We start from the raw sequence: 27,084 nt of genomic DNA, 5'->3' as shown, positions 1-27,084 counted from the left end.
TCTGGATCTGCCGCTCAGATTACATCGGAAAGTGGGAAGCCATTTCGATTAGTGGCGTTAAATTTGGTTTTGCACTACAGTTGTATTTTATGAATCTACAGTGCTCGGCCAGAGTTGGATAATTTTTGAATAAATATAATTGGAAGAGTATACCGAGTCACTGAGTGTACAAGGGAGGACAGGCAAAATTTACCTCCTAGAATTGCTTTGACTTAGGTAGTCCTCTTTCATGTTAAAAATTATACACCTCTTATTTTCTCAAAGAAACAAAGATGCATTTTATGAGGCAGACAATGTTTTGCAAAAGGAAACTTCACAATTTAACAATACGTGGGAAATCCCTTCTTGGTTTTTCTCTTTAAACTTCCATATCATCTGTTAAAGACCTTTCTTGTCACTTCTGATTAAAATGTGTCCAATAGGGCGCCTGGGTGGCTCAGTTGGGTAAGCGACTGCCTTCAGCTCAGGTCATAATCCTGGAGTCCCGGGATCGAGTCCCACGTCGGGCTCCCTGCTCAGCAGGGAGTCTGCTTCTCCCTCTGCCCTTCCCCCCTCTCATGTGCTCTCTCTCTCTCTCTCTTTCAAATAAATAAATAAATAAACCTTTAAAAAAATGTGTCCAATAAATTTCTTTAAACTTCGTTAAACGAGTGAAAAGTTTAACTATTGGTCCATGTGGGATTTTTTTTTTTTTTTTTGAGCATGTAATTCTGAGCGTGATAATTTCATGCAGGCACGATAAGGTCTCTTCTGCGGAGATGTGTGTTCTGCTTGTCATGGTCTAGGGTGGGCTGCACATACCCTGGGCCTCCTGTCTTTGCTGTTGCTATTCCCCCTTTCCAACAGACATCGCTGGCTTCTAAAAGTGGTGTGTGGTGGCAATCTTAAACCAGGTTAAGGAAAACCTCAAACATTAGAAACAGCAAGAAATCCTAGAGATAGTTAAATAAAGTCAAGGTAAAGGTCAAGCAAAATTCCAATGTTTGTGGGTTCAGTTCATTAGGGTTTCATTTTTTTTCCCCCAGAAAATGTCATAAAAGAACGATCAAAGAAAACCTCAAGGAAACAAAAATGTAGCCCCCTGGCTCCAGTACCATTCCCAGTAGGAAAAAGTAGGCGATGGTCTCTTTCTTACCTAAGCGGCATACATCTGATCACTTGGCCATATTATGGAAACTGTTACTTCCATCACCAGCCATAAGAGTTCAGACGCCCCCGGTAGTTTTAATCTAAAAGCTCAGTCATCCTGTTCTTCCTGCTTTGTCAGCTTTTGTGGAGAGTTTGTCCCTTCTTCCCATTAGCAGAAATTTGGTTCACGCCGTTAAACAGTAGCACATTGTTTCCAAACGGCATATCAAGGCTGAAACACAATCTTCAGGTCCTGCAGCCATTCGTAAACCTCTTTAGCTTTGTTCTTGAGTAGAACATACAATGTCTGCAGAGTCCCTTGACTGAATGACAGCCTTTGAAAGCCACTGTGGTATACTCATACAGAGAGATGTGCAGAGAGGTACATACACAGATGGTGGACATAGAGGTTGTAATAATGCGCACTGCTGGCTATTTGTCTTTCGGATGGGCTTCAGAAGTACCCCGCAATTGAATAGAAAGTTAAGATTCGAATTTCATGTGCTTTCAGGATTCTAGCAAGGCTTGCACTACTTGCAAAATTTTACAAGCCGGGGAAAGGGAGCTTCAGGGGGGTGGTGACCTAAGGGCAGCGGACTAGGGTGTGAGCGTGTATCTAGCCCAGGTCAAAGATTTTTGCAACCAAAACTGAAAGTGAAAAATTATTTCAGGGGGGTTCCCAGTTTGAGTCTTACCATAATTACATACTGAATTAAAAACTATTGAAAAACTCATTTGGGATATGTAAATTCATGAGATCATCAGCCTCTGATAGATCAAGAGGTGGAAAGCAAAAGGACAGGTAGACTAGAAAATCATAAAACGGGAGAGGGAGGGGGAGGGGGAGAGGGGGAGGAGGAAGGGGGAGAGAGGAGGGAGAACCTCCAACCCAGAGGAAGCCAGCTGACTGCAGTGCAGCAAAAGCACAAGCACTATTCCAGACCATGGGCATGCAGTCACCCAACACCTCACACAGGGGAGGTGGGTGGGGGAAGGGAGAGGGTACGCACAGGGCTGAAAAAGAACAAGGCACAAGACACAGAGAAGCGCCCACATCTGAACAAATAAAAACCGTCACGCGCACCCACACATCGATAATCATAGTAACGACTACACCACCCGTGCTTTAAGTCACTCATGCATTTCTGCCATCAATTTCAGACCCTGTGGTAGCAGGATTTGGCAGAGTGTTTTTTGCATTGCTCAACATGCACACGTAACACAGGATTCTTCCTGACCAGGCCTTAAGGATGAGCTCCAAAAACACAAGTGCTCAAGATCCTTATTGAAAGAAAATCCCTTCGGTCACCCTAGTCTAAAAATCCCATTCTTACACTCCCTTCTACATTTACCATCAATTAGAGCCTAAAAAACACATTGTGACTGATTGTTGTTTGGTTTCTTTTTGGAGAAAATCCATTTGATTTTGAATCATGCCCATGCACTTCTAACCTTCCAATACATGCTTATTCCAATCAGATATTGGTAAGAACAAATGATCAACATACATCAACAACCGGTATACTTCATACGTACTCTAGCAACACAAGCTTGAATAAAGTATTTTAATGAGTCTTCAAAGGGAAAGCTTTTTATAAATTATTCTTTCTCGTTTTTATAAAAGAAAAGAGAACTACAGAAGGAACTCCAGTATGAACACTTTTAAGACCAACGAAGTGGCCACGACAGGCTGACCTAATGTTGTCTTGTCATTTGAGTTGCCAAGTTCTCCGACCATGGCATTTTTCTAGGCCCAGATCCCTCTCATGAACATCTCAAGGTTATTCTCAAGTGCATCTAAGTCAAAAGGTTGCTCAACTGAAGAAGCTGAGTTTTAGCCATAATTCACTCGAAGACAGTCGGCCCCAGATCTGCATCTCTCTGGAAATCGGGTCCCCTGTTTCATAGTTTCCACCATATCCTATCACCTTTTCTACCCTGACGACTGACCTGAAGACTGTTTCCCCTCCGTCAAGGAAGAGTCTAGATACTACTTTGGCTTTCATTAAAGCTTTTTGCTGTGGGCTGGAGAGTATGCTGTTCAAGACAGCGGTGGGACCTCTTTGTGAGGATGCTATGAGGCTAAGAGACAAGTTAGGAGAATCTGTTAATACATGTACTACATAGGGGGACCAACCTGGGTTATCGCGTCTCTCCTCCTGCTGGTAAGGAATAGTGTGTGTGTGGGGGGGCACTCCTTTTCTTCCTCCCCAATGGCTCTGGGCCATTTCTCATGTGCTACCAGCCAGTGAACAACATCCTAGTCATGTACCCTGGCTCGAATGCTGTCCGTGAACTAATAAGGCAGTGGTTGCTTCTCTGTTTCCGACCACAGGAATGCTAGAAAGTCTTATTCCAATTGTCTCTTTGTATACCACAAAAGAGAGATCACCGTCCCTTTCTCTCCAGGAAGAAAGACCTGATCAAAAACCGTGTCCTAGACCACAACTGGCCCCGAAGTTAATGTCTCATTTTTCAGGTCAGGGAACTTATTTCCTACTTGGAATACCTCACCCGACTCCAAGACCTACATCCATTAGAGTAACGTAAGTACATGGATTTTATCGAAGGGACCTAGCAAATAGAACTCTGGAGTCTTAGGAGATAAATGATCAATATTTCTTCAAAGATCTCACAGAATTCAGGAATCTTATGGTTACATTTGACCCTGGAGTCAATTATAGGAGGCTCAGAACTTAAAGCATCTTAAAAAGTATAGAACAAAATCTCCTGAATGACATTAAAATAGCCTTAAAGCTCTGAGACTAATCGATAAAAGTCAGGAAGTGCTCAATTAATGATGAAACCTACAAATAACTAAGCTTAATGGAGTGCAGTGCCTGAGCTGTAGCAAGCACTATGGGGCATTACCTTAGAAAGTGGAGGTTTTATACCTAATTGATTTCTCATGATTGCCTGTGTATCTGGCCCTTTACCTTTTCCCTCTGTGCCGGTGACAGGAAAGGGCCAGGTGAGGTGGGAGGGGCGTAGGGAGGGGTATACTGCTCCAAACCTAAGTTCACTTTGCTTTCTCAGAATTCCTCATCAGGGAAGCCCACATAGGGGGGTGATGTGCCAAGCATCAAGGCCTGACCTTCAGGGACAGCTCACACAGGACGGGTTTCGCTTAGAGATTTCTAACTGCCAAGTCCTCAAATATAGGTCTGTTTTGAGAAAGTCAGTCTGCACTAGGAAGATATGTTTTGCTAAAAGGTGCATGACCAGTAAAGGGTTGGGGGATCACCCCTGGTCACTTAGATGACGGATTCCAACCCTGTACAACAGGCGAAGTGATTTCAATAGTCCCTTTACCAAAAAATTCCCTCGAACTCAATTATTAAAATTCAGCCCAATTTTTAACTAACGTATCTTTCTCCAAGCACCATATCACCGGGGCTAGAGTTAGGGAATAAAGTCATATATAGATGAAACATGATTCTAATTTTCTGATTGGAGAGACACAGAAAAGTTAATAGACTTATTCCAACCTTGTAAGTTGGAGATGAAATTGAGAAAGGACATCCCAATGGCCATTTTGATTTTCTTTTTTAATCACTTTTTGGTTACAACCATAACCAGCTTTTTAGTATTTTGCCTACGAGATACCCGCACACAAATGATTTTCTGAGTCCCACTTAATGCTGTTAAAATTTACATCTGGTGTCACTCCTGGTTTGGAGAGGCTTCCCGCCCAATGCTAACTAGCATAAGCCTGCATGCACACATGGAGATTAAGAGTGAACTGGCCCGAATCTGCAGAGGTAGCTATGATTGGGAACATAATTAAGAGAAGATCGATGGCCTTGTGAATTTAAGCAGAACTACCCTTCTGCCCTCACCTGTCCTTCACAGCCTCAACTATTAAGTGACGTGAATGACCCCTCTTCCAAATGTACCTGGGATTCTAGCCTATAAACAAAGAAAGCAACTGGGCCTTTAATCCAGAGGCCATGATTTTTAGGCCAATATTTGTTTTTGAAGTTCCTTGTATTTCGGTGTCCGGTGGGATTCTATCCAGAAGGGCCGCGTGCAGCCGGATCTCCTGCATCCCGGCCCGGCGGGCGCTGGCCTCATCCCAGACGGCCACCATGGGTGCGGAACTCACAACAGAAATGACAAGACTCGACATCCTTTCAAGCCTTCAAAATTACAGTCTGTGCATGAGATCAGTCTACTCAAAACATGGTTTCCCTTGAAGACTGCATTTCTCTTTTTCCCAGGCTTGCCTTGCCTCTCAGCAGCGCTGAGAAAGTAGATAAACAGTAACGTGATACCAACCGTGAACTGCTGGCTCTGTCGTCGCTGCCGTGTCTACAGACGGGAACAGAGGATTGGAGGAAGGGAGGAAACAGGAGGAACGGCATGCAAAAAAAGGGAAAATGGAAAAAAATGGAACAGATAATATATGAGCAAGCTTTCAAAGAACATCGCGTGACAAGCAATAATAAATGAAAAGCAAAAAGCATTTGAAGTGAGTTGCACTGTTTTAAGACATGCCTTCAGCTCAAAGCTGCGAGCCAGTGAGGAAAACAGTCAATTCTGTGGTTCCTGGGGGTCTTGCCAGGACACAGCTCCTTGCTAGTCCATAGTCAGGGGAACATGCAAAGTGAGGAGAAACACCAGTGCAGACTCGGTGGCTCTGAGCGCATCCAGGCTCAGGACTGGGGCAGGAAAGCTTGGTCGGCAGGCTGGCGAAACAAGGGGTTCATACATTCAAACATTGCCTCTGTCGGAAGCCAGCCCATGCGGGCACTCGGGCTGCGCGACTGCCAATTAGGCATCACTGACTCAATCGCACTTTGAGGATCCTTTTACGGCTCACGCTCAGATGCCTGTAGATGAACATGTGAGCTCAAGTTTTCCATCCCACGTTAATATTTTGGCAGTGTTTAGCTGGAAAGTGCCATGGACTGGGAGGCCATGGGAATGAACATATTAAAGGTTCCCCAGTAAGTTTCTGTATGCACGGTCCCCTCCCCACCCCCTCCCCCTCCCCCCACCCCCACCTCCCGGCCACCAGGCATCCATTCTTCGCTTTGCAGCGCCCACTGGGTTACCGCCTAAGAGCAGAAGACCGCCATGGGCACACCGGAGTCTACACCAATTTGCCAAACGCCACTTCCAGTCACGTGACATTCCACAAATGACGGTATCCGGCCATCCCTTTGCCCCCAGGGCAGCACCACGTTGGCCATGGTGAGCTGCCGGGAGCTCCGCCTCCGCGGCCGCAGCAGGAGACCACACGGCCGCCCTCGCCTTGCCAGATGCACTTGCTGCGGAAGAAACGATGGTCTGCCTCTTTCTTCTTCCATTTCCGATGCTGTTCAAGTTTCCTCCTCCTGCTGGGCTTCAAACCAGGCCTTCTGTCCTGGCTCCTCTTCACGGGAAATGGCTCAAGGGGCTCAAGAAATTTTCTTTTTATTTTTGGCTAGAGGGAAAGTGGGATAAATATCTAACAAAATGCACGATCACATTCTTTTTCCAGTCAGTTTTTTTTTTTTTTTTTTAACACCACTCCTGTGGCCAACTTCATTCCCAAGTCAACCCATCTGGCCGTGCTTTAGCGTTCAGCTCTACACCTCTCCAGTACATTTCCTTCCACTATCCCCTTCTGGCCAGAAAGGGATGGTGACATGGACTCGTCATCTCTAGCTGGGGTGGCGTTCTTGGTTAAAAGTGCAAGTAGTCACCTGTTCCCCCGCCCCCCCCCTTAACACAGCCATTTAAGCTGGTAATTATTTTCATGAGTTCTAGGGACTCCAAAAGACTCTTCCGGACTCGACACAGGCAATGTTTAAATGCAATGGAATGCCAAACTTTTTTTTTTTTTTTTTTGCTCAAACGAGCCTGATGCTTCTGATCTGCAAATCAGGACACATGAATTCACACCAGTGTTCCCCCTCAGTTGGCACGCTTTCCTCAGGACCCTCTAACCATCAAAACAATGGCAGCCCTTCTAAGGAGCCAGAATCAACCAGCAGTCTGAGAAGCCCCTTCAGCTTTAACGTAACTTATAGCTGAGTCTCTGAAGAATTGATGAAGGAAAGAAAAACATAAAATACACCGCATAAGAACACAATACTTACTTACAAGTCAAGTCTGTATGCATAAAATAGCAGTAAAGAACAATACCAAAAATTGTACAGTTGTAACATCGCTATACCAGATTGTCATGACACAGTAGACACATCTCCTTACTTTAAACATCCAAGTCAAGTGTTAGTTTGAGGTGCTTTCAACTTAAGGGGCAAGATCAAATGCACATTTGTACAAAACATTTATATGCACGCTGGTACATTTTATGGATAGGCACTGGCTCTTTTCCAAAATTAAAAAAAAAATAAACACTGTGGCTGGTTATTTTTACAGTAGTGCTTCTCATAGGCTGTAATTTTAGCAGGTAAATAAGCATAAAATGAAAGAAAGGAGGTGGAGTAAAGCCTAGAGGTTAGAGCCCTCAAAAATCGTATCTTAGCATGAAGCGATGACTGCTCGATTTACTGTCTTCCTACCTCGCCACGCTGTCCGCTTTATCACGAAACTAAACTAAGTGACCCTAGGCGTTGGCTTCTTTGTGGGCACTAAAAAACTGAATGAGCCAAGTCCACAGTGCAGCTTGCTTCCCCATTCTGGGGATGGGAAATCCATCAATTGCACCCAAAAGGGGAGGAGAAAGGGTTGCCGGGGGGTGGGGTTGGGGGTGGAAACATCTTCTGGAACAGTTAAAAGCAAACACATGTTCGAGTCAAACCACACAAGTCACTGCGGCTGGAAATGGCAAAGCCATGATCAGCAAGAGAGCAGAGAAATGCAGCAGACAGACAGGTTGGCCACAGACTTCGAAGGAGGTTTGAGGGTGTGCCGGGGGAGGCTCTGATTCTATTTCTCTAAGAGCATCTGGTGTGCTATCTGAACAGAGGCTATTTCAAGTAAAGAATTAAAAAAAAAAAATTCTTTAGAAGTGACTTTGTGCTCCCCGCAGGAGAGCACTGTGACAGAATCTAATTCTCCTTCATAATTGCATTATGACTTCATGCAGAAACCACAGACCCCTGGCTCTGAAGTGAGCGCCACTCTGTGAAGTAGGATTTATTAGGGGTGTCTTAATCAGAAGACTGGTGAGATGTGCCAGCCCACCCCTGTGAATCAACTTGTGGGGTCACTCCATTGTTTGATAACATTCAAAGTCTATGGGCAAAATGCAAAGAGTAAATTTCCAATATAAGTTAGACACCTTATCATTAACTCAAAAAATGAGAGCGCCTGATTGTCCTAACAAAGACTAGTTTTCAACTGCATTTTGCTGTTACCTTTAGAAACTCATCGGAGCCAGGACTCCGAGAAAAAGAGGTCACAAAGAGCAGAGTTGGGCTTAAGGCGCCGTAGGGTTATGGAATTAAAAAGGCCTTGCTGAGCTATTGTCTCTATTTTAATTTTGATTACAATAAGGGCAAATTTATTGTACACTTACTTTATATGGTCAACAACAATCACACACACACAAAAAAAACCAACAAAGAACAATCCCACGTTCCTGCAAACCCAGTGAGTGTGTATGGCCTTAATAGTCACTCTCTAGCTGTTTTACGACTATAATCAAACAAGGTAACCAAGGGCAGGCCCTGGACTATTTGAAAGATGCACATTTCACTAAATATTGACTTCTCGGTCTCCTGGCCATACAAACAGTTTATGGCATCCTATCTTGAGTAAATTAAACATCACCTATATTTCACGTGGCAGTGTAAGATATTTACAGAATGAAAAGGCTCTGACAATGTGTGAGATTAGAGACAGTAGCCATTTAACCAAGTAGCCAAAAAAAAAAATAAATAAATAAAATTGCTGCACGAGGCAGCTGGGCAATATTTAGTTGAAACAGTCATGTGTAAGCTCCACTGTGGCCCATTCTAATCCTTTCATATGGATTCTCTCCAACTTAGAATTGTTCATTGAGTGTGACAGACTGGGGGTTTAAAACTAATCCATAAATTAGTCCATGGTCTCAAACACAACGGGTGCCATAAATGAAAATGAAAATCCTAGAACAAAATTAAATTCACAACCTTAAATACTTTTTCTTCTCCAATTGCTCTGTGGTGCTTCTGCTTTATGACGCACAGATTCACTGCAAGACTGCATTTTGGGGTGTGTGTGAGTAGGGTGTACATTTAAAAATGCAGTGTAATAACCCAGAGAACCCAATCTGCTCAAAAGCAGAGCTTAATTGTAAAGAATTTAAATTCTCCCATTTTGATTGTCATAAGCTTAAATGGAAGCGTACTAAGCAGTCCAGACATATTTTAATACACTTTCCCCAAGTTTATTTTCTTAACTAAAGTCAATAAGGAGCCAATGGGTTTTCTTAATTGAATTCCCCTTCAGTTTGTGTTATGGGGCTGCTTTAAATCTAGACACTAGGGCAGGCGAGGAACTCCCCTGACAATTTTATTTTCATAGTTCTGTTTCGCCGGCCAATATATATTATAGTTTTTTTAAATTTGTTTCTTTATTTCTGACTTATTTGAAATCTACTGAAAGCAAAAATACGTGCTGGAAAATTAAACTTCGAAATTTATTTTCTACTGGATTCCTGGTTAATTTTCTTTCCAACTATGTTATCCTTTAATCAAACTCCCATTTCTCAGGGACTGGAGAAAGGGGACAAGAACAGAACAGAAGCTAAAAGGCCCAAACAGGAGAGTCCTGATAAAGCTCTCTTACTCCTTAAAGTCACCCTCCCCTCCTGCCGGGGGAAGGGGAAGGGGAAGGGGAAGGGCCCCCCCCCGCCCCGCCCCCGCCCCGCGAGAAACGGCGGGATGGGGAGTGGCTTGGTGTTCTGTTAAGCAATTTCAAGTTTTGTTAAAAGCTTCTTCAGAATTATTCATTAGTGCTGCTGTGCCCCTGAGATCTTTCCATTTGCGAACCAGATGTTCTGAAAATTACAGGAGCCCATACAGGGGTTTCCTCTCACAAGGAACACTCCTCTCCCTTGGGGTGGGTGAAGGCTGGGTGGGAAGGAGGGGCAGAACAGAAGACAAGGGCCGGGGCGGAGGGGGACGGGGCTCTGCAAGCGGGAGCTTCTGGTGGTCTCCGGTTAGACGCCGGGCGGCTGGGTCCTTCCGACCCCCACCCTTCCACCATCAAGACAGCCCCAACAATCACTCTCTGAGCCTGAGAAACCCGCTTGCACGATGCTAGTCTTCTGCACTGTGGATGAATCTTTAGTACGGAAACGCGTCAAGACTTTATCTCTTGGATTCTTTTTAAACAAGGAACCTAAAAGTACGGGAATTATGATGGAAGCAATAGAAACAAAAAAATCGCAGTGCCCATCTCTCATTTCTTTTCTTTAAAAGGCAGAATCAGGTGCCCTTCGTCACTGTAGTATTCTCACTGCTTCTGTTCCCTCCTAAATCAATATGGGTCAAGAGCTGCTTGGCTCTGATGCTATTTATAATGGGCCTGTAATTGTCAGCAAAATAAAAAAGTACACACTGGAGACAGTATGAAAAAGAAAGGCCATACAATTTTGGGGCAAAACCTTGAAAAGGGGGCTCACGCGTATTTTACTAGCGCCCTAATAATATTCTTGTTACCAGGCACACTGGCCCATCAGTAACACTCAGTAAGTATTCGGGAAAGGATGAGTGATACACCGTCTTAATGGAGTAGAAGCCAACTCCAGAAAAAAAGAGAATTCAGTAAACACTCTAGAATGAAAGCTGTGTATGTCCCAGCAACAGTGGCTTAATACATGCCCGGAACATAAACACACACACACTGAAGGAGGATGCTAGAAGTAACGCTGGGACACGATGCTTAATTTCTAAAACACTGTCCTTTCTTACCCACATTCTATGCACTCCTGACGGCCGACCAAACTGCTTCTCCTCTGATGCTCTCCCCGGTCCTGCCCTGGCCACGAGGGCCTCCCACTCTTGGGCTCCAGTGGGGAGAACCTAGTCCCTCTACCACATTTTAAGGGGCTTAAGGAATCTTCCGTCTCCACCGGCCCTAACATAATGCTTTATGTATTATGGGGGCTTGGTATTTGTTGAATGAATGCCTAAAGAGCGGCTTTAGGTGAAGCCAGGCTCTCTACTGTCATGTCAGTGGTCCCGTTAGAGGCTGCCGTAAGCACAGAAGTCCTTTCCTCTGTATTTAAGAAACTGAAAACACGTGCCATGGTGTTGGGCTTCCTGCGCTTGGCATACTCTGTGAGGATCTCTGAGGGAGAAGGAACACACTCACATTTATGGGATTGGATACACTTTACACACACAAGGGCTTAGGATTTCAGACTGTGAAAGCCAAAGTAACAATGTGGGCCTGGGGGTGATGCTCACTTTCTCCAAGGTACACTGGGTTTGGAATGCTTAGCTACCAAACAGAACAGTGCCTTCTTTTCCAAGAAACACAAAATACTTAATTGAATACATACTTTAAAAAAGAGGAAAAACTCACTTAGAAACGATCTATTTCAGTCCTGTAACAGGATTTTTAAATGTGTTCCAGGATTTGGCCCTATAGCTCTTCATTTCTTATTCTAAAGTGATATTAATGTTTTAATTTATGACAGTCACATGCACAGTGACCCACAGGTTGGACCCCTCCCCCCCACCCCGGCCTGAATTTCCTACTGAAGCTGCTGAGGGAGTTTATAACTGAGTGCTGTGGTGCTTTCTAAAGTAGACTCCTCATCAAGCAGCTAACGCAGGACGCGACCGAGCAGAAACAATACAATACCCATGTGCTCTAGGGAGGGAAACACCAACTATTTTCCTAAGATGACTAGAGGAAGAAGTTGGATCCAACTGTCAGGCAGAAACAGGTAATTTTATCTACACCTCATACCTGAAGTCAACTAACTTCAAAGAAATTCCAAACACAAAACAAAACAAAAGAACCCCCCCCCCCCCCAGGTTTCCCTTTGGTTCTGATTTTGGAGCAGAATATGCATGAAGGACTCTGAGCCCAGGGGATGTTTGGCTGGCTCTATAGTTTCACAGAGGGTTCTGGGGACAATTTGGATGATGTGGTTTGCTCTTCAATATCACAGCATATTTCTTTGTGAATGAAACCACATGGACAACTTGATGTGATTTAAAAAAAAAAAAAACAGCAGGGGGTTGCCAATTGCCCTAATTGTAAGAGAGGTACCTGATCAGAATACCAGTGTGCATGAGATAGAAGAGACCCCCAAGAAGCTCATGGCAAATCACAGTGAGGCTCTGGATGGCTCCCATTTCAATTCCATCCCTCCAATGTTTTTTTTTTTTTTTTTTTTTTAAATAATGAATTAACGGTCTAATGGTTGCAAAGCTGCAACAAGGTTGATGGGGCAAGTTGACATCAAATATTCCTTTCAGTACTCCAGAGCCTTCAAAAATTCCCCGTCTAGATCAAGCTACCACTAGACGTGTGTGCCTTCACACGAAGGTCAGGAGACCTGCTCCATGCTCGTGGGATGAGAGGCAGAGCTGCCCAGCTCCTCCCACCCATCAGGTCTAGGATTCTCGATGGCAACATCACGTCAGCCTGGGCTCACAATTTCTTCCTTTCGAGGGTCTCCAGGATGAAACTTTAACCTGTTTTTGAGGGAGTTGGGCAACTGAGGATTCAATGACGGTCTGCCTCTCTAACAAGGGGAACAATTCGATTACCCTGGTTACCGAAGATAAAAGAGAATGCTGGAGCACTTCCTTTCAGAGAAATCAGAAATCAACTATGACCTTTCGAGTTTAGAAATATTTTTCTATTGCATTTGTACATTTCCTTGTAATGAAACTCTGACCTGGGGAATGGGTTTCAGTTACTGCATCTGAATGGGAGAAAAGAAATGGAAGACTGTGGGCTGCTTCTTTTTCTTTTTTTCTTTCTTCTTCTTCTTCTTTTTTTTTTTTAAAAGCTCAGGCTTTATGTTACTGTCACTGGATTTAGCTGTTGCAGCTTTTAAGGCTAACCATGGCTGTAATGTAGTGCAAGAAAGAAGAAGAGTGGAAATTAATTTAGCTATCCATTTGTCAAGATTCAGTCTGGAAGATTTCTTAGGAACCAATCTAAATCTCAGGGATAGCCTGGACCTTTAAAACGGAACACAGGATCATTCAGCTCCATAACCTTTAATCTGTTTGAAGTAAGAAGCAAATGTTAAAATCCACGAGTGTACTTTCTAGGCAAGATAAATATATGGAAGACTGCTTGTTAAGACACAGCAAGCCTAGAAGATCATATCCTACAATGTTGCTTTAGTGGCAATTTTACTTTAACTACTCTTGGGTGTGCCAGTGAGAATCTGGGTGTTCACGGCCACAGATGCCTTCTGTGTGTGGACAGGGTTCAAGTGCTGGTGCTGAAGGGCTACTGTGCATCTGGGAGCTCATCGTACATCGCCTGGAGCCTGGAGGCCGGGAGCAGAGAGACAGAAGCCAAGACAAGCCCCTATTTAAAGGCACCTTCGATATGGACAGAAATACAGCATTGTTTGTTTTGAAAATTTCCTCTTAAATGGAGTCTCTGTGGTTGGAACAGTGGTAACAGTGAGTTGTAGCTGTCTGAGGACACAAAAGCTTTCGGTGGGGGTGAAGGCTGGAAGCTGTGAGCGGAGGTGCCTCTGCTGTGTTGCAGAGAGTGAGGGGGGGGAGTTCAGGGGGTGCTACGAAAGGTCTTAAAAACAAAACAACACAAAACAAAAACCAGCCTGAGCTAGTGAGAGGCCAGCCACAGATGAAAAATATTCCATGTTATGGAGAAATGGGGTGTTTCTACAGAGCGAGAAAGGCCTCCCCTGCCTTAAAATATAGACCTAGCTAGCCTATAGCCACCGAGACGGAGCCCTCTAGAATGAGAGGTAGTAAGGGCTGGCTCATCCCTGGGCCCCTCCTGCAAAGACGAACTGACTACCTGCAAAGGGCAGCGGGGGATGGAGGTGTAATTCACATGGACACCCGAAGGGCCATTTACAGGAAATTTCATGGAAACCTACTATTGAGAGCTCAAGCCTAATTCAGTTTACAACTGGATAAGCAGCAAGAAATCATGAAATGTAAAAACCTAGCTCCTGGTACGGAAAGTGGAGAGCATGGCTGACCTGGAATCAGGTAGGAAGGAGCATCTTCGCTGTGCTTAACACTGAGGCGGAAAGTGGGAGGAGTCTGCGCACTACGCTAACAAGCTTTTACTTAAGCAGCAGAAGGAACTAGCAGAACTGAAACAGAAATACACACAGACGAGGATTTAGGAAGCAGCCTGGATGGAGCGGAGTTTAGAGTGAGACACAATAGCCAATTGATGGATTTTCAGAAGACCTTAAGTGCAGGCACTGATGTTTTCATAAACAGCGGTCGGAAAAATCCTCACTAGTGGCTTTTTCTAAGGTTCTCTTTGCCCCACTGTGATGGGTTAGAAAGGTGAAGAAAACGGAGACTAGGGGATCTACTGTCCTATTTCATAAACCTCCTCTTCCACGGAACACTCTGGATGTTCGTCATGCCTGTCTCACCGACTCCTGTGAAAACCAAGAACGTCTCCAGAAAGTCAGTGTAAAGGACAGGTGCCCTATCTAGGGCGATAAAGAGGGTCTACACACAAAGAATGATGAATTATATATTCACTGTTTTAAAAGAAGTCCTGTATCCTGGGGTGTGGAGCTCAGAGAGATCTTGCAGTCTCCTGGGATAAGCTAATGAAGCGGGAAAGTTATCTTTTAAAGAAAATTGTTTTTTTTTCCTCATGGAATGATTACTTTTACATGTTCTGGGGTCGGAACCTGTACACAGTGGTTGGGGAAGGCCTTACCTAAGGAAATCCTGCACGTCTAGTAGACATGGTACAACCATAACCTTTTCCCAGGCAGAGGACGCTCCAAGGCTCCCAGGCAAGCAACGTCAAACGGTATGAGGGCCACTGGGTACCAGCAAGGGGATGGATGGCATCCCTCCTCCCTCAGTGATAGAAATCAGAGACAGTGAAACTCATTCTGAAGAAGAGTTTCAGACAGTCCAAAAAAGATAAAGCCACAGAGTTACAACTGTTGTGGCTGTCTCTTCCACACCTCCAATGTTTAACTGACGGCAGCAGGGGGTACATGAGCGCCCAGCACGGAGAAGACAGGACTCTCTCTGACCTCCTGACCCCGGCAACACACACAGGTAGTAACACTCTGGGTACTCTCTGGGGCAGGAAGAATGGCGATGCCTTTCGAAACATGGCCCACCTGGGCCTGTTAAAGGGTATGCATTTTCCTTCGTATGAATTAAGATGGAATTAGGACGAGAAGATCCAAAGCCAGAATACTTACCATTTCATCAACGTGGCTAAGCCTAAGCTACCGGCATGTTCTCTAATAGCCAGGTGGCCATTTTCCCTAGCATTCTGCTTTGAACAGTGATGCTTAAAAAAGAACTCTCTTAAGCATAAGCTGCAAAATATCTGATCTCCTGGTTAAGTGCCTGGATGTTCAAAGATTTCCTGAGGTCCTTAAGATTCAACTTAAGAACAAGGTATCTAATGTGCCTGAAGCTCCAAAATGAAGGAATGATTACATTCCAAGGATTTCAAGGGAACTTCTCAGTGTCTTTGCATACATACCAGAAAGACAATATACATTCAGGACATTTTCAGTGGTAATGAAGGTACCGTACCTGTGATGATGGTAAGGATGGTGGTGGTGGTGGAGGTGGTGGTGGTGGTGGTTGTTGTGGGAGGAGGGATAGTTGTGGGGGGATCTGGATAAAAAAAAAAAGGAAAATCAAGCCCACAATGCTGAACACAACAATGACCAGTAATGACAAAACAAAGGCATGACGACATTGAGATGTTTGTTTGATGACACCCCCCCTCCGAAACCAAGAGCTTCCCCGCCACCCCCCTTCGCCCCCGGCCGAAGATCTGTGTCTTGTAATCATAACCCAAAACCTTAGCTGGAAAAGCTAAGAAAAGAAGAAAAGAGGTTTGTATTAATGAAGCGAAGTAGGGATGAGGAGATGTGAAGGAGAGAAGGGGGGGAAGGTCAAATTAGGACACCCCCCAATCTGATTTCAAAGGTGAGGGCAAACCAGCCCTGCGCCCGAGAGGCATTTTGTTTTATGATTTTTCAGATGGGAGGAAGGAGGGAGGAGAGGACGCTGCTCCAGCGAAAGGGCTGCTCTCGGCCAAGGATGAGTGTGCTCTTGCATCCCTGCTCTCCATGACGGGTAACTTCATTATTCCCCATCAATACATCCCAGCGGGAAGTAAAACTACTTCTATGCTTGTAATAAATACAAAGAAGAGAGAATGTCACCACTAAATATCAAGTTCCAGGCGTGTGAGATTTTACTGAGATTTTATTTTTTTAAAAGTCAATAAATTTTACAACTTATAAATATTAATACGTCAGTTGCCTTTGCTCACGTTAAAAGCCTGACCTAAGCGGATGGTGGTGGTAAGACCAAAAGCCCGCCTTCCATCTTGTAAACAAGAGGACGAAATATAAACGGGGCTTGACCCTCCAAGCCAGGAATCCCAGAGGGAACCCTCGGTCAGATGTTTGATATACTGTATATTCTTCTATCATCTCAGGAATTATTTGGGGGACAAGGGAAGGGCAAATATGAAAGAGAAAAAAAGAAAATCCTGAGCCCAAATGATCAAACTGAATGTGTAAAATTGTCAGCAAGACTTTGAACCAAGCAATCATCCTGCTAAAATAGAGCATAAGATGATTTGAAGGCTTTTGATTTTAAATTTTATCTAAAGCACGTCAACTTTTTCTCCTGACACATCTGGTGTCCTTTTATCTCCAAGTGAGCTCTCAGACTGTCTAATTAATACATCAAAACTTTAATTATATACTGCACCTTTATTGGCTTTGGTACAACTTCCTGAAAGTTTATGACAACACTATTTTGGTGCCTGGTTTTAAGGTTTGCTTGAGATGATTCCTACTATTGATCAGTAATCCGAGGTTTTAATTTTCCTAGCCAGCTTCTCTCACGCATGCACAGTGTATGAATGTGATGGGGAAGAATCAGCAGCAAATTGTTCTGTCTTACGGGAGACTGTGCTCGTTTAAGTTGTGGACACGAGCGATTTAAAGCAGCCTCACAAAGGAGCTCAAAAAGGAATTCAAACAAAAACAACAAAAATTAGGAAAACAAAACAAAAAACCCCCCAAAACCACACACACACAAAAACCCCACTGTCTGCCAAGAAGCAGAAATGATTAAATAAGTAGTTTCAAACCACCTTTTTAGACAAACAGGCAGTGTGTTCAGTCTTGCTTCCTGGCCACTTTCTCATGGAGGCCCCAGGTGAGGAAGCAGTCTGGAACCTGGCAGATCACATGGCTGCACCCACACCTTACCACAGGCACTGGGACAGACACAGCCGAGAGAGGGGCAAGGGCCCCTGAGTCAAGCTCTGAAGGCATCCTGTGCCCTCTCCTACCCAACTCAACTGTACCCAGAGAGGTGCCTGCTGCCCGGCATGTGGGCAGCTAATGTGGTTTCTCTGTTCTGGTTCAATTACAATATTTATCACTGGAAAGGAACATCTGTGCCTGGGAGACTTCCCCTGATACACTCTAATGCTATTTCTGTACCTATCTCTCAGAGTATTGGCACAAAATGTGTGATATCCACAATGCAATCAAAGGGGAATGGAAGGTCCATTTTTGAAATATGATTTGAAAATACGATTATGAACAAGGGATGGACCAGACTAACAAGGGCAGAGACTTCAGAAAAAAGGTCACTGTTCCCTTTCGTTTTTTGAAAATCACACACTTTCAATTATTTTCATCACTACCGGGGTAACTGTTGTCCTTCACATCTGGCTCAAGTGACCTGAATGAATTAGACTCTGTTAACAGGTATAACCTCGTTGCTCAGATCATTTCTAGCAATAAGAGCAACGTGAGGCCACTATTTAAGAAAATACAGAGTTGGAGCTAATGAGCAGTGTTTGACACACAGAGGCTCAAAGAACAAAATCAACTGGGGCTCAGGGCACTAACCAGCTAGATTCTCCAAGTCTAGGAGTTATTTCCAGAGAATTAAACATTTTAAAGGCACGTTAACACTTGCTTCATAAAGTACTTTTAAAAAACATGACTGTAGTAATATAATAAATCACCTTTGAAAAGAAAATCTACTCGCCATCCTCTCAAATTGCTAGAATATTTTATTAACGGACGAGCAACACCTCAGGCTGGCCTTCTAGCTGCCATTCCAGACGGTGTTACCGGCACAGCCTAAGGGAGGCAGGTAGAATCCTGTACATCTAGGTGATCCCCGGACGAGGGTAAGTATGCCATTCTGGGTTGGGGAGGTGGGTGTGTGTGTGTGTGTGTGTGTGTGTGTGTGTGTGTGTGTGGTCGGAACAGGTAGGTCGCTATGTTTCAGCAAGTGAAATCTAAAACAGTCTCAGGTGGGAGGGAACTGTCCTACTGGGAAGCAGTGAGAATTAGAGGCCCTACAAAGTAAAACAAAAATGTCCCTGTAGACTCGGCAGTCAGAAGTGTCATGGCTCGGAAACATAGTAAGCCCGTGAACTTGGGCAGCTTAGGTGACCTTTCTAAGCTTCATCTGTCAACCGTACCACGGGATGAGGATAATGCGTACGCCCTGGGGTTACTGGGGAGATTCGAGGTGCTCATGCATGCGCAACATTGGGACACAGTGAGCACTTAACAAACGCTAGCCGTAAGCTGGCATCCCAAAGGTTTCAAAGACATCTGTGTCCATCAAATCCACAAAGTTTCTTGTCTTGAGAGGTGGCAACAGGAGGGATGATAAACCAGAGTTGTTCTCCCAGATAACTTAGTCTTCTGGATCAAGGCAGCATACACTAGACTGGTGGGAATTTGCCGCTGCTGTTACCCACCGCGAACCTGGGGGGCAGCAATGGAGGGGGCTCACGGGAGGCTCAAGCCCTCACATACAGAGAGAGATTTACCTTCCAGCCCCTGACATCAGTGGACCGTGAACAGTCTGAGGCACAGGGTAGCTGTGTAATGTCAGCTGAAATGGGGGCCCGGGGCACCCCCTGGCACCTACACGGGACTACTGTCCCCTTTGCTGGGATCTCCTCAACCACTGGGGAGAATTAATGCTCTTACATGTGTGGAGCACAGACCACATGGGTAACGTATGCAGAAAACACATCTCAGAAGTTTACAAATCAGGTGAGTAGATGTGATCCCATAATTCTGCATTATGTTAAAAGGGGGGGAAAAACCCCTAAAACCTCAGGATAAGATCATGAGGATTATATTTGAATATCCAAATAGATATGGTGTAAAACATGCTTTTATGTCCTCAAAAAGACACCAACTCCTGTTTTCTTCAAAAGGAAAGTGGCCAGGTTCTAAGGCATAATGGTGTCAATATTCCATAGGTATGGTTATATGTGTGCCAGGTGTATATTCACATACACTTATACTTGGATAATTTACAGGGCTAAGAGGAAGAAAGAAAGGTGCACACATATCCATATATTTATAAGATACTGAAATTTTCAGGCCTGTGGGTACTCATTCCATGTCATGTCAGTTGATGACTATGCTTCCTGGTATAAAACCAACCTAGAGACTTCGACTGGACAGAAGAGACTCAGTCTGTCATCCGAAGGCTAGAGAGGCAGCGCACACTCCTCAACTAAATAGAGACTATTCACCAGATGCAAAACTGACATTAAGATATAAATGGGAAAAAGTCTATAATGCCTGACACGTAGTAGATGCTCAATAAATATTTGCTTGTTAGAGAATGCGATTCATGATAATATATGCTTTAATAGTCCTGTGAAAAGATATTAAGAAAACAGACAAATTTAAAAATAAATGCATTCATGTCTAAAGTAGTAGCCAGTGGTGGTTTATGTAGCTACCAAGGACCCTACATTTTTTCACCAAGTATTTACCAGCTTGCAACATCTTCGGGAATGTAATAGCTTCATGGTGAAAACAGGATACTTCTGTTCATCAAAGCGGGAGAGAAGGTAGCTGAGGTATCACAGGAAAATACCACTGGGAATAAACTTTCTGAGCTAAATAGCCATTAATTGGTAAGGCTGAATTTTGCAGTCATTATTTCTAACATCATCTCCATTGCTCGTGCCTGAGGACATAGCTCGCCTGCTCAGCATGACCAGGGACTGTGATCTAGCGGGAAATCCCCACGATTAGAGGGAGAGAAGAGAAGTCACTGCTCTCCCAGGTGGAGACACTGGGGTCTACCTCAGGCCAGGCTTCTTTAAGTTCTTGAAGAAAACAAACGTGCTTTCGGTTTTCAACTGGACCAAAAGCTCTGGGAGGGGATCACAAGCGGCAGGTACAAGTAAATGTGTCTGGTAGAAGACCGGTTTAGCTTTCCACGTACCGTAAACATACAGCATATAATCCGAGTGAGCTTTCCCCACTATGTTAGAGGCTTCACAGCGGTATGTACCATTATCTGTTTTGTTTAGGTTATTGATGAACAGGTTGGGCCCGGACAGGACGGCGTGCTGAGGCATTTCGTCATCGACTCTAACCCAGGTCACCATCACCGGCCTGCAGAGGAAAGAGGATGAACACAGCCGGCTTCATTATCTTCCACCAAGACGTGGGTGTCAGCTTCCCACCCACGCATTACAGGAGTCACATGTAGGGTGACACGATTAAGGACATGTTTTAAGTTCATAAAATTACAGCTGTGAAGTCCCCCCTGAGTCTGTTTGGAATAGACTTAAAAAAAAAAAAAAACCAAAACATTATCAGGTGTTGAAAAACTTTCAACAGACCATAAGCAGGAGTCTCATTATTTCCAATTCATCTTTAACAAATCAGTAAATAAACCAATGCACCCTATTTTTATGCCCTGCTGTGTGGTTTCACACCGATTCAAACAGGACAGAGCTCACCCATCGTTAATCATCTCATTAATTAGGGGGAAAACAGGAAATTCTTGGCTAGTGATACATGCATTACTCTGATGGTTACTAATACACCAAGACTCTTGCTTTAGAAGCTGCTTGTGATAAGCCGCTTGTGATATTTAAAGGGATTTCAAGTTTCACAAAAAAAAAAACAACAACAACAGACTTTTACATCTGAATGCTGCTTTCTTTTGACCTCTGCTGTTGGAAAAACCACCTCTGTTCATTCGGGAAATGTGCAATCATTTCTTTTCCCCTTAACCCCTACCCACAACCTGACTCCCCCAACCCAGTCCACCTCATCTATGTGTTGCTCTGCAAAGTGCCTTGCTTTGCTGGCTCTCCAAGTCCCACATGCCGTCACCCTCTCCCTCTCGTGTGCACCTGCAAGCCCTGCGGCTCAAGGGCAAGGCTTCTGGGTCCGGGTCAGTCACTGAGGGGCACATCTCCACATGGGCTCCTTATGGCACTGGCTCAGAGGCACGTTTGTTTTAAAGTACCAGGTTTGTGTCCATCAGGGAAAAGCAAATTTCACAAGATGCTCCAGAGCCGAAATCGCACACGCACCAAGTATCTTTCAAACTCACGGAATCTAAGACTCACATTCTCCAAGGCGGCTCCCTCAACCTCCTGTGACATCGGGGCCATGTGGATGATTGTGCCTGAAACTCTCATTTTAAAGGAAGGGCAGCAGAGACGCGGGCACAGAAGTAACTTCCTGTCGGTCCCCACGGCTACTTCCAGGAGCGGCGACAGGACCAAAGACCCATTGCTTAATGATGAGCGAACACCCAAGTTAGCTCTGTCGAGTAGCATTCCAATTTTCAAATGGGATGTGAAGTTACAATTTTTCTTTAATTACACATGGGTTTGTCATCACAACCCAGTAAATTATTTAAAAATTAGTCCTGCATATGTGCTCCTTGCAGGCAATGGCAAATGGGTCTGCCTAGCAATCAGATCTAACGTCCTGCTGCTTGACAGCTGAAACAATCAGTGGGGGTAAGTGCTGAGAATATTCACAACATTTAATGGCAAGTTAAATTACCATTTTTATTGTATGCAATTTCTTGAGAAAATAAATAGGTAATATGCTAGAAGGGATCGCAGCAGACTAGTGCGTGCTTGCTCACACAACCATATACCCGTTCCGATCTGAGAGGAACAGATACCTTCTCTGGCATAAATGTCCTGAAGGAAACATGTAATTTACTGTCCCCATGGCACATTCAATTGAACACAGTACCTTCTTTACGGGAAAAAACCCACAGAAACAAAAGAGTTTAGCAAAGCCATATACTGTAAATGTGGTTAATATGGCTGAATATAGGTATTGCAAGTGGCGAGAGGCCTGGGAGAATTTTTCTCCAACGGATTTTTTTTTTTTTTCTTTTTTTTGAGGCAAGCAAGGTAAGCCACTAACCAGGGCATAGTCCAAACAGTTGACAGAAAGAAAGATCTGCATTTTTTGCCGTGTTCCAAGGAGAAAAAGATCATTCTGCCAAAGCTTGAAGGGTTTCAAACCAAGTAACTTGGGAACACCAGAGGAAAAGCCAAACAGAACCTAGACCGCCTCCTACTTCCTAAAGGTCATCTTTAAAGCTGCACATGGTGTGAGGACAGACAGAAGCAGATTCTAGTCCAAGGAGAGGGAAGCCCGACACAGGGAGGGGTGAAGCGGGAGAGAGCGGATGGCAGCCTCCATCTGGCTCCCCGGTCTCTAGTCAGAGATCACGCCTTAGTGGTAATGGGGACAGTGCTTTCCAGAGATTTCAGGGAAGCTTCCTTAAGATGCTCAGAGCATGAAAATTGTGATAGTCAGGCTGGTTAATAAAAACTCTGAGGGAAAAAAAATCATACCACGGGGACAGCAGAGGGAGCTCAATGCTGTTTTGTTTTGTTTTGCTGGGGACCGCTCAAAGTTTGAGGGCTTATTATCTTGACACTGACTTTTTCCATTTTAGGATTCCGTGGATTGTTTTTTCTGTAAGAAACGGTTAAAGACAATCTTCACTCTCCTAGAAAGAGAAGATTCTCTCCTCTCCCCATGCGAAACTGGATGGACGTCTAAAGTGGCCCCACTATATGGCTTTTTTGCTATATTAGTGATGATATACAGCAGTTTCCCTAATTCACTTTCATTCATTCAGGAGCGAAGCAGCTTCCTTGTACTTTTCCATAAAATAAGAGCGTTAGTAGGTTCTTTCTCTTCTGCAATGGCATACATACATTCCTTGAGAAAAAGCTCTGGGACCATTCCTTACTAACAAAAATATTTCTAGGAGTCACTTTTCTTTGAGGGAAGGAGAAGCAAAATTAAAGGTAGGGCAAATTCATTTTCCAACGGCTGGCCCTAATCACAGCGGCTTAATTTAAGTCTGAAAACCATCTTTCCAGCAGCTTAAGACATTAACACAGAAGGTAGCAGATTTATCATTAGATTGTGGGCATACTAAAAATTATTAGGATTATTTTTTGTGAGAGAAGATAGTTCTGACAATCATGTTGATGATAATAAAATAGAATTAGCTGAGATTTCAATCTTAGCTGGCATTTCATTTTTCTCCCAATCCTGACCATTAAGAACCAACCGCAGGTATTCATTCCCCTTTTCACTGAATATTCCTTAGTGCTTGAAATATCTTTCATCCTTTATAGCAGGAGACAGGTGACAGGCTGCTGACTTGTGAACGCACATTTCCGTGTTGTGACATTTACTGCTCATGACCCTTTGCCAACCTTGGCCTTCAGAACTTACTGGGGCTTCCCGATGGCTTCGCATGTTAACTCGAGCGCATCCCCTTCCCGGGTTAGGCCTTGTAGAGGGTAAGTCATCTGAATATGCACTTGAGGCTTATCTGTGTGACAACAACACAAAGTATCATGTTTAGCAAATGATATCAGGCAAAAAATCAGACTTGCATGCTGCCACAAACCCCATACCACCAGCACTCCCTCTCTCCCCATCCTCATGCCTTCACTAACATCCTCCTAATTAGTTAGTAATCCTGGCATTTGCTCAAATTAAATTGACTAATAACTCCAAGGAGTGAACGCGAACAGATAAGAGATTCATAAGCCAACTGTGCCACATCAAACATTTCCTGTGAAATACATTTTGTTACATTGAAGTTTATCTCCAAACTCACTCAAGCTAAAGGAAACTCATTTGCCTTCATGCTGAGGTGAAGCCACAGATATTTGTGGTGCTCAGAATTGATACATTTTATCATATATCATATATTACTATGTGACAATATGTTGTGACAATGCATATTAATAAGTTTGCCTCTTCCACGCTCTAGATTTCAAATGGGAAAGGCTACACTTCTGAATTCCACTCAAATGGCTTTGAGAATAAAGAAATGGGAGGTTCCGGTGGTCCCAACGAAACTCTTTGATGTCTCAATGTCTATACATGAGAAGGAAGGAAGCGGACAGGTACTGAGGGCCTGGCTCTTGGTAGGAACTATCATTGGTGGGGGAATAAGCCCAGTTTTAGGGATCAGAACACTGATACTCAGGATGAAGTAGCCAGTCCAAGGTCACGGAGATAACAAGAGGCAGCCCTGCGAATGTTGGGATTTCTGGTTCAAAAGTGTATTTCCCAGTGGCAATCCATAATTAAAACCAAGTATAGCTTCTGAAGGCAGTCAAGTACTTAGCCAAGTGACACAGGTGTTCTTATTATCCACTGGCTACTTAAAACCCGTGTTTGGAGTTTGCGGGGGTTTGGGTCCAAGGAATGAATGGTGGGAGGTGTGGGGCATAGGGAAGGAACCAGAAGGGGTTGGGATTAGCTTAGAAACACATACAAATACATTTACAAATAAAACCTGAACGGGGTTGGGAGACTCTTTTTTTTTCCCTCTGCTGAACTAACAAGCTATTAATCCCTAAATCAGGTTTCTCATTTAATGCAGTGGCTCTATAAACGTGTATTTTTGGAAACGTACCCAAGAGTAACAAATGTGAGAGGGCAAGACATCACTTGGCTGAAAGGTCAAAACAATTTCCATAACTTTACTTTCTCAGACAATCACACCACCTAAACAACAGCCCCTTGGCCTTTTACAAGCAGTGCTTAGCTCATTAACATTCATCCTATGGACTGAGAGGGAAATCAGAAATATGGCAGGGCTCAACTGATCTCAACCTGTACGCGGCTAAGACAAGCTACACGAGGGGGTCCTCTCGGGGACAGCTGCCTTCCAGACACAGTGGTTCAGTCTTGCTCTCACCACAGACCTGTCTCTGAAAACCGTGTGGCATTCAAAACCTTTCAGGAGCGTCTTCTTGTCCACCAGTGTGCACTGCACGCTGTGAATGGGTAACCCTTGCTGGGAAGCTAAGCCAGTTGCCCAAGGGGCGTAAGTTAACAAGCCTGAAAGCTCCAGCTGACCCTTGCAAAGTAACACGGTTCTATTCTTGGACTTGCTGAAAAGGGAACGTTCGAGAGCAAAATGGCATGGAGGTGTCCAGGGACTGGTCACTGGGTTGGGAAAGTCGTCACTAAAGAGACGCAGAAAAAGACAAGATAAACGTGATGACCTTGAATGAGGACTGGCTTGCTAGGGAGAAGCAAGAGCTGTGGGCCACCCTCCTCGGAGAGCTCTGGATATAGCTTACGCTAAATACAACCACTGGGTGACATATGCGAGTCTATTATTTTTGGTGGTATAACACATCAACACAGAGCTGGCTGGTGAAGTTTATTACAAACACAAGATACAAATAAATAAATTAAATAACTAAGTAAGTAAGTAAGTAAAGCAAGCAACGGGAGAAGGTTATGTTACTGAAAACACTGACAGCCAGACCCGCTCCCTTAAATTTCACATTCAGAAACAGGAGCACTTAATGGAGTTCCTGGTCAGGAAACCTCTGTCATTCTTACCTAGGAACCATTCTGGGTGAGGCTAAATTTAAAGCCCGAAATCTGGGCTGAAATGTAACATTTGCTTATAGGTTAATCTCTGATCCACGGAAGGACTACGTTTTCCATGCTCTGCTGACTTCCGCCCATTAATTACAGAGAAGCAGGATGCCTGCTGGCCTATGTGGAAGGTTTTCTCGTTTTTTTTCCCCCCTTGTGTAATTTACAAGCAAACAGAGAGGGTATATTTTTCAGCACAGTGCACTAAGGGTTTTACGTGCTCAACTTCCATTAATAATAAAGAGAGTGTTGAAAATCTAATCCGCTCTTGCCTCTCTTCAGTACCACAGACTTATAGTTAAATGCTTTTTTTATGTTACTAATGGCTGTTTCCCAGTTGCCAATTACTCACAGAAATTAGGAAGAGCAAGCTAAGGATCTGCTGTACCTGGAACTTATATTTAAAAAAAAAAATCCTACTAAGCCATAGAAAATGCACCTTCAATTTTGATAACAGATTTTCCCAATTTACTCCTCAGGTTCCTGGAGAAACATCTACCATCTACTTACGGGTACATCTGCCACAGTTACCTTAATAGCTGGCTGAAAAGGTAAACATTAATCTTGTTTGTATTATACAGAAAAATGTCCTCCTCTATTGACACATGCAGTATTTATATGCATATTATCTGACTGGGGGGGCAGCTGAGCCATCTTCATACCCAGCCTACAAACCACACAGGCGATCTATGTGCCAAGATCCATCCCCTTCTTTTGCCCTGAAGGAGGAACTCATCTATGCTCAACAGGTGGACCAGACACCCTGGGATTCCACTGGCACCTCTAGAACTCAGGGAGGTTAAATTTTCCCAGGAAGATTCTGACTACAATGTGAGTATGTCAAAATCCTGCACAATCCAGATGGCTGACTGAATAGCCCAAAGCTCATCATTTATATTTTAATTATGTTCATAAATCAAACGTTATAACCCACCAAAGCTTTTCTGAAATAGACCCAGACTCTAAGATTTATTTTTAAGTAATGAGGTAAGGCCCAGTACATTTTCTGGGTGATCATTTTACGCCTCAGTTGGTGTTGTAAGGCACAAGGCTACAAGCCAGATGACACTTTCTACCCAAGTGCCATAACTGCCTAGAAATGTATCGCTCAGAATGGC

At 44.0% G+C, this 27,084-nt stretch overlaps 1 protein-coding gene across 3 annotated transcripts in view; it reads right to left on the bottom strand.

Annotated features, from left to right (window-relative positions):
- CADM1 (cell adhesion molecule 1) overlaps positions 1 to 27,084 on the bottom strand; it is a 321,512-nt gene that overhangs the window by 18,718 nt on the left and 275,710 nt on the right. For 2 of the 3 annotated variants that reach the window (XM_028105876.2, XM_028105877.2), the window contains exons 6-9: positions 23,789 to 23,888; positions 20,493 to 20,665; positions 15,774 to 15,857; positions 5,407 to 5,439 (exon numbers count right to left, since the gene is read on the bottom strand). In XM_028105876.2, the coding sequence (XP_027961677.1) occupies positions 5,407 to 5,439; positions 15,774 to 15,857; positions 20,493 to 20,665; positions 23,789 to 23,888 (390 nt within the window). The remainder of the gene's footprint in view (positions 1 to 5,406; positions 5,440 to 15,773; positions 15,858 to 20,492; positions 20,666 to 23,788; positions 23,889 to 27,084) is intronic. The other variant, XM_088017669.1, reaches the window with a different exon arrangement.

This window comes from Eumetopias jubatus, unplaced genomic scaffold, assembly GCF_037043125.1.
Source record: "Eumetopias jubatus isolate StellerSeaLion01/CBP00866 unplaced genomic scaffold, mEumJub1_p1.0 scaffold_13, whole genome shotgun sequence".
Classification (NCBI taxonomy): domain Eukaryota; kingdom Metazoa; phylum Chordata; class Mammalia; order Carnivora; family Otariidae; genus Eumetopias; species Eumetopias jubatus.
This window is presented reverse-complemented; position numbering and strand designations above follow the sequence as displayed.